This window comes from Triticum aestivum, chromosome 4A (assembly GCF_018294505.1).
Source record: "Triticum aestivum cultivar Chinese Spring chromosome 4A, IWGSC CS RefSeq v2.1, whole genome shotgun sequence".
Lineage (NCBI taxonomy): Eukaryota > Viridiplantae > Streptophyta > Magnoliopsida > Poales > Poaceae > Triticum > Triticum aestivum.
Window position 1 is genome coordinate 493,110,661 of NC_057803.1, and position 8,423 is coordinate 493,119,083.

At 46.3% G+C, this 8,423-nt stretch overlaps 1 protein-coding gene across 1 annotated transcript; it reads right to left on the reverse strand.

Moving 5' to 3' along the window:
• Positions 1–2,436: 2,436 nt before the first annotated feature.
• Positions 2,437–4,028, reverse strand: LOC123083862 (uncharacterized). Its single transcript, XM_044505749.1, has 3 exons — positions 3,968–4,028; positions 3,525–3,915; positions 2,437–3,198 (listed from the first exon to the last, which is right to left on the reverse strand). Exons 1-3 carry the CDS (start codon positions 4,026–4,028, stop codon positions 2,562–2,564), a joined length of 1,089 nt encoding a protein of 362 aa, XP_044361684.1. The 3' UTR covers positions 2,437–2,561.
• Between the last annotated feature and the right edge of the window lie 4,395 nt (positions 4,029–8,423).

An 8,423-nucleotide genomic window follows, 5' to 3' on the forward strand; every position in this document is an offset into this window, starting at 1 on the left:
TTTTTACTATCTAAAGCATGATGTTTTGCATTGTCTAGGTCATTCTGTTGCTACAGTTTACGGGCAAGAGATTCCAACTGACATGCATGAAGATCCACGCTTAGGGCATAATATGTGTAGCCGTGTTGTATTTTTCTCCTCTTCTGTTTAATTCCACTAATTGGTTGCTAAATTAATTGAAGGCAATTGCTCCCATTTCTTGACTTAGAGCAATTTGTTTATCTTCAAATACTAGCTCCATTGTTCACAGCAAGAGGTACATGGCGACCCTTTCCCAAGAAACAAAAGTAAAGAATAAGATCACACCTTTTTAATTTTGTGTAGATTAAATTTATGGCACCTTTCGATGTTACATTTTGGTTATTCTATGCAAAGTTAATCATTAGAAAATGTAATAGGACTTTTGTGCAAATTAAAGTTATTCATTGTGGCAAAGCATTATGAACTTAGAAAGAAAAACTATTTTTAGCTCCTTTTCTACATTATATTACTGAATGTCTACTCTACTCTTACTATCATATCTCCAATTTTATAGAGATAGACCTGCACGTACCCGCAGCAACGTGCATGGTATCATCTAGTTTTTTTTTAAAAAAAACATGCTCACAACTTTCTCTTAAGCGATGCTACAAGGTGACGTTCCAATCAATAGTAGCAGTTTACTGATAGTACCACACATCCCACCACACGCTGAGCACACACAAGGGCACAAGACGCGCAGCTGAGCACACAGGCACACATGCACACAACACGCTTGGCACTGACACAGATCACGCATGCAGACGCACCAACCCCCGCCGGGCACGCACACAGATCACGCACCCACGCGGAGCAGCACAGAAGCATGAGCGTTGCCATCACCACAGCTAGCATTTTTCTCGTAGTATGTACTCTGTTCGTCCGGAATTACTTATCGCAGGTATGGATATATCTAAATATATATTTTAGTTTTAGATACATTCATTTTTGCGACAAGTGATTTGGAACGAAGAAAGTAGTTTGCTGGGAATCTCGCAAAAAGAAAAGTAGTTTGCTGGAAGGGCCACGAAAAGTAGTTTGTAGTACTACCTCCGGTCCTTTTTAGTTCGCAGATAAGATTTGACTGAAGTCAAGCCTCGTAAAGTTTAATCAACTTTATAAAAAAAATACCAACATTCACAATCTGAAATCAATATCAATAAATGTGTCATGACTTAAAATTTCATATCGTATAACTTTAGCACGGCAGATATTGATATTTTTTTTATATAAATACGGTCAAACTTTATGAAGTTTGACTTTAGAGAATTTTAATATGCAGAGTAAAAAAAACCGGAGAAAGTAGTATGTAGTACTGTAGTTTGGTGGGAATCTCGAAAAAGCCGTCTTTCGTGTATTTGGAGCTGGCTCCGGCCACGAGAAGCCTGAATTGGCAGCTGCGGCTTTTCGGACCTCTTCTGGCTTCTGGGTTAGCTCCTACCCAGGGCTCCGTGGAGCGAGCCCAAAAATTGGGAAAAAAATTCTATGAGACCAGGTCTCACGGTTTAGCAGGTGAGACCCATCTTGATGGATGACACGTGGCATTTGCAAATCACAAAGCATCTATCCCATCCCCCACCTGTAATCAGGGGGAAGAGATTAGATGCTTTGTGATTTGTGAATGCCACATGTCATCCATCAAAACGGGTCTCACCTGGTTTATATGAGACCTGGTCTCATATAATCTTTTTCCCAAAAACTGGCTGTTTGTTTGGGCTCCGGCTTCTACAGGCCAGAAGCCGTTGGAGCCGCTAAAAAGAGCCCAAACAAGTACAAGCATTTGTCCGGTTTACTGATGTGTAGAAGATTCTTTAGACTAATACGTGATCATATCTAATATACTATAACTAGATTAATCCTTACGTTTACCTTCTTAATCTGGTTGCTTTGTCTTTGTCGCTTGTACTCCGACTTTCTTCCTCATCTCGATGAACTTCTATCGATCGAGGGACTTGATGAAAATGTCGGCAAGCTGGTCCTTCATATTCATGTGGTGAACCTCGATCATCCCTTTTCTCAATGCACTCCCGGATGTGGTGGAACCGGGTATCATTGTGCTTGCTCCTCTCGTGATGAACCGGATTTTTGCACAATGAGATTGCAGCTTGGTTGTTAATCTTCAATGACACCTTCTGCACCTCCCACTTTGCAAGATTAGCTAGGAGTCTTCTTAGCCATACTGCTTGACAAGCCGCCGTGCTTGTCGCTATATATTCTGCCTCACATGAAAACAACGCAATCACCTTTTGCTTCTGAGAATTCCGGCTGATAGGATTTGGGCCAAGGTAGAATACCATACCCATTGTGCTCTTCCGTGTTAACCCTGCACGTACGTACATGGAGTATTTAACCAAAAACTACCACAATTCACGGAGCCGTGACGAAAAACTACCACTTTACGATTTTGTGCGAAAAACTACCGCTTTTTTCCTAAACCGTGGCAAAAAACTACCAAGTCTGAAAAGAGCCCGATTTGGCTCTTTTAAGTGCGTTTCTGACAGAGTTGGCCCACACATAAGCAGGCTAAAAAAGCAATCGGGTCCCTAGTTTTTTTTAAAAGCAATCCAGTCCTCGGCGAGGCCCAGCACGCTCGCGGCGACGGCGACCTCGGAGGCGATGACGGCGACCCAGACGACGACCTCGGAGGCGATGACGGCGACCTTGACGACGACCCCGAGCGCGTCGACGCCGTTGCGGAAGCCCTTGTGGACCTGCAGGCCGAGGAAGCCCTCGACGACCTTGGCGGAGTTCTTGGAGAGCTTGTAGCCGGACTTGAGCAGCGCGAGCGCGAAGAGGGCGGTGGGGGAGGAGGAGGAGGAGGAGGGGGAGGCGGCGGCGGCGGGGAGGAGGAGGAGGGTCGGGGCGAGGCGGAGGAGGGAGGCGGCGGCGAAGGCGGCCTTGACACGCTTGGAGGAGGGCAGCGAGGGGGGACGCGCGGCCGGGTCGAGCGCGCGCGCCGCCTTGTAGGACTTGGAGGCGGCCTTGGAGGCGGCGAGGAGGGCGGCGAGCGGGGAGGAGGCGGCGGCGAGGAGCCGCGGCGCCCGGAGCGCGGCCGCGGCGGCGGAGGTGGTGGTGGCGAGCGGCTTGAGCGCGCGCGAGCGGGAGAGGAGGAGGAGCAGGCGCACCCCCAGCGCTACGCCGACGGCCGAGGTTGCGGCGACGCGCTCGAGGACTGGATTGCTTCAAAAAAAAACTAGGGACCCGATTGCTTATTTAGCCTGCTTATGTGTGGGCCAACTCTATCAGAAACGTACTTAAAAGAGCCAAATCGGGCTCTTTTCAGACTTGGTAGTTTTTTGCCACGGTTTAGAAAAAAAGCGGTAGTTTTTCGCATAAAATCGTAAAGTGGTAGTTTTTCGTCATGGTTCCGTGAATTGTGGTAGTTTTTGGTTAAATACTCACGTACATGTAGCACCCGGTGATTTGATCTAGGGATCAAAACCAATAGAAAGAACCACATGCACGACTACTAGTCGGTGCCAGTGCTGCCGCCGGCACCGGTGTACTAGTCGCGGCCTGCTCCGGCCCTTAACACCCTCCCCTCGATGGCGGTCATCGACGAGAAGAAGTCCATCGCCAGGTTCTGCGGTTGCGGGCGGGCCTGGACGGCTAGAGGGCGCGGTGCAGGAGTGGGAGGAGCGACCGGAATTGGAGGAGGCGGGGATTGGATGGGACCGCGACGGAATCGGGCATGGCCGATGCAGTCGAGGGTGGAGGTCACCTTGCGGAACATGGAGACAGCCTGGTCGGAGATCTCCTTGAACGGCTGTTGGTGCTGCTGCGGCGCCTTGGACGGCGCTGCGCTGGAGGGGGAGAGGACCAGGAGCTCCAGGCTGCGGAGGCCGACGGTGGCGGCCTCCTGGATGGCGAGCTGGTTGTCGAAGCCAGTGTCGCACCCTCGCGGACGAAAGGTCGGGCAGCGTCGGATGTAGGTGCAACAACATGAGACCGGAAGGAGAAGGAGCAGGGAGCTCTAGCAGCGGCAGGCTAAGGCTGCGCCAGCCGAGCATGCTCGCAAGCCGGTGACGAGGTCGCCGCCATTCATGACGAGGCCGTCGATGCCGAGGACTGTCTCGGAGTGGTGCAATCGGCTCTGTGTGTGTGCATATCCCTTGCATGCTCGTCGGCATGGACGGCGACCTCATGAGCCAGTACATCGAGTTCGTCGCCGACCGCTTGTTCATGGCGCTGGGCTACAAGAAGTTGTACAACGAGGTGAAGCTACTCTAAAGCAAACTTCAAACGTCGAAGATCCAAAAAGGATCCAAATATGAACACGAAGATCCGATCGCCTGAATGAAATCAAAACATCAAGGCACATATTTTTCGTGTACAGCTTATCTCGAATCGAACAACGGTTATGGAGAAGATTAAAGAGGTTGATTAGAGGAGAATACTTGCAAACCACATACATGCATATGTCGTCAGAGCCACCCACGTGCGCTTCAAAGCACCGCTCAGGCCTGACTCGCTGGAAACTGTTGATTTGGCCGTTCCCGGCGAGTCAGCCCAGAGGTGCTTTAAGAATCGTGTCGTGCAGACCCAAGAGTGTTTGCATACAACCAAACAGCACAACACGAAAAAAACAACAACATCCAACGGGTCTAGTTGAGCTGTATGCTGGATACCAAATACATATTAAGTGTTTTGGGATTATTTGATTTTCGTAATATGTCTAATCCACCAGTAGGAAGGGAGAAACTGTTCATCTATATATCCGTGCAACATCTACCGTGACAATAGACAATCCCCACGCTAATGCATAATCGCATACATTGGTGGAGGATTGCTACGGCAAACTAATGTAGGAAGATCAAGTGGTTGGATGACTAACAAAACAGTAATAGCTGGTATCCAAAGGCCACTTATAATCCGATCTTGAGAGGGGTTTAGGCATACAATTTGACCAACAAAGCATATATATTATGTCACAAAAAATATATCATTAAATCTACATCTAACAAGGAATTTAAAGACATGCCTTTTTATGGAATATCATACATGTTTTCCTAGTTAAATTGAAGACCTAAAGATCCGTGCCCGACCTAAAACTCCATTTGTCTCCTCTTTAATTATTTGTCACATTTTTTGTCTATGTGGCATGCATCTTAGTATCTATATTATGTTACTCCCACTATGAGTAATCTGAGTAGACAACGACCTCAATGCATTGTTTCTTATCTAAAGTGGTGTTACATTCGATTAAAACAAAGTGGTGTTACATTTAATTAGTTTAAAGATTATGTATGCATCTCAATATTGTGACCAAGTTATAAAGAGAAGTAAATGAGAGAAATTAATTAGGGGATTAGCCACACCGAATAAGATCATTAAATATATTATATAGAAAAATATGCCAAGAGCCATATCTCCACACGAAGTGGGTTTGTATAGTTGGCTAACAACCCGAAATATTCGTGGTAAATAAGTCGTCCGAGCATTTAGTGGGTTGAAAACAACAGTCATAATACATCTCTTAGTAATCTGCTGGTTTTCCTTCTTCAAACCTCACCCAAACTAGCTTGAAGAGGGAAAATGTGCAGATTACCAGGATATTTATTATCAGTGTTCGGTTTTCAACCCACTAAATGCTTAGAAGACTTATTTTCCAGGAATATCTGGGGTTGTTACTCAACTAACAAACCCACTTTGAATACCCCTCTTAAGATCAGATTATAAGTGACCTTTGGATACTAGCTATTACTGTTTTGTTAGTCATCCAACCACTTAATCTTCCTGCATTAGTTTGCCGTAGCAATCTTCCACCAATGCATGCAATTATGCATGAGCGTGGGGATTGTCTATTGTCACGGTAGATGTTGCATGGATATATAGATGAACAGTTCCTCCCTCCCTACTGGTGGATTAGACATATTATGAAAATTAAATAATCCCAAAACACTTAGTACGTATTTGGTATCCAGAAAATATCTAACAAATATATTATATAGTTAGCTAACAACCCGAAATATTCGTGGTAAATAAGTCGTCCGAGCATTTAGTGGGTTGAAAACAACAGTCATAATACATCTCTTAGTAATATGTTGGTTTTCCTTCCTCAAACCTCACCCAAACCAGCTTGAAGAGGGAAAATGCGCTAAGAGCCATATCTCCACTCAAAGTGGGTTTGTTAGTCAAGTAACAACCCCAGATATTCCTGGAAAATAAGTCGTCTAAGCATTTACTGGGTTGAAAACCAAACACTCATAATAAATATCCTGGTAATCTGCACATTTTCCTCTCTCATACCTCACCCAAGCCGTCCTAGAGAGGGAAAATGTGCTAATAGCCATATCTCCACTCAAAGCGGGGTTGTTAGTCAGCTAGCAACTCCATATATTCCTGGAAAATAAGTCATAGAAGCATTTAGTGGGTTGAAAACCGAACACTCATAATAAATCACCTAGTGATCTGCTCATTTTCCTCCCTCAAACCTCACTCTAGCCGGACTGAAGAGGGAAACTATTGCATTGATTGGCTACATGCTGGAGGCCAACTAAGATGACATTAATCTTTTGATTATTCTGACATAAGGCTCGAGACGAGCCCAACTCTGAATTAGCGAGCATGGAGTCACTCATTGATGCCTCTATTTTATATGCATTTTTAGTGCTCATTTGTTGCATATGATCACCCTATATTATGTCACATTGAGCCAATTACATGTCCATTATGCATGATTTTTTGTTTTTGCTTTTTTTCATCGCGAGCATTGCATAATCTTTAGTTTTTGTCAGTTTTTACTAATTTACTTTGTTTTATGTGTTTTGTAGGTGATGCGGATCTTCCATGGACTTAGCACGATGAAAGGGATCATAACGGAAGACTTCCAAGCACCAGATTTATGGCTTTGATGCAATATTTGGATTGGAGCGAAGACCGACTTGTCTATGCCACGCCTCTCGCACAAGAAACCGGGAAAACCCTAGCTGCCACATACTCTACGCTCCTCTCCTCAACCCCTCCACCACGCCGCTGTAGGGAGTGATGACCCAAAAGTATAGGGGATCTATCGTAGTCCTTTCGATAAGTAAGATCTTCGTAGAATATATGGGAAACAATATGAGCATCTAGGTTCCGCTGTTGGTTATTGACTGGAGAGGTGTCTCGGTCATGTCTACATAGTTCTCGAACCCGTAGGGTCCGCACGCTTAACGTTCGATGACGATTTTGTATTATATGAGTTATGTGATTTGGTGACCGAATGTTGTTCAGAGTCCCAGATAAGATCAAGGACATGACGAGGAGTCTCAAAATGGTCGAGAGGTAAAGATTCATATAAAGGACGATAGTATTTGGACACCAGAAGTGTTCCGGGGGTACCAGATACGTATCGGGTCACCGGAAGGGGTTCCGGGCTACCCCCGGCAAACTATATGGACCTATTGGGCCAAGAGGGGAAACACAACAGCCAGCATGGGTTGCTGCGCCCCCCTTGCTGGCCGAATAGGAAGGGGAAAGTAAAAGGGGAAGAGAGAAGGAAGGGGAGGCAATTCGGCCTCCCCCTTCCTTCCCTCCTCTCTCCCCTTTCCTTCCCTCTCCAGAAAAGATGGTAGGGGGGGGGGATTGGACAAGGCGCCAAGTAGGATTCATCCTACTTGGGGCCCCATGGTTGTCCCCTTCCCCTCCCACCTATATATATGTGGGGAGGGAGCGCCTAGAACACACAACAAATATTGTTAGCTGTGTGCGGCGCCCCCCTCCACAGTTACACCTCCGGTCATATTCACATAGTTCTTAGGCAAAGCCCTGCGTGGATCACTTCACCATCACCGTCACCACGCTGTCGTGCTGACGGAACTCTCCCTCGACACTTTGCTGGATCAGGAGTTCGAGGGATGTCATCAAGCTCAACATGTGTAGAACTCAGAGGTGCCGTACGTTCGGTGCTTGATCGGTCGGAATGAGAAGACATTCGACTACATCAACCGCGTTAACCTAACGCTTCCTCTTTCGCTCTACGAGGGTACGTGGACACACTCTCCCCCTCTCGTTGCTATGCATCTCCTAGATAGATCTTGCGTGATCATAGGGATTTTTTTGAAATTGCATGCTACGTTCCCCAACAGTGGCATCCGAGCCAGGTCTATGCATAGATGATATGCACAAGTAGAAGACAAAGAGTTTTGGGAGATTTTAATCATACTGCTTACCACCAACGTCTTATTTTGATTCGGCGGTATTGTTGGATGAAGCGGCCCGGACCAACCTTACATGACCACGTTCATGAGACCGGTTCCACGGACAGACATGCAACTTGTTTTGCATAAAGGTGGCTGGCGGGTGTCTGTTTCTCCAACTTTAGTTGAAGCGAATTTGACTGCGGCCGGTCCTTCTTGAAGGTTAAAACAAGAAACTTGACGAAAGATCATTGTGGTTTTGATGCGTAGGTAAGAACGGTTCTG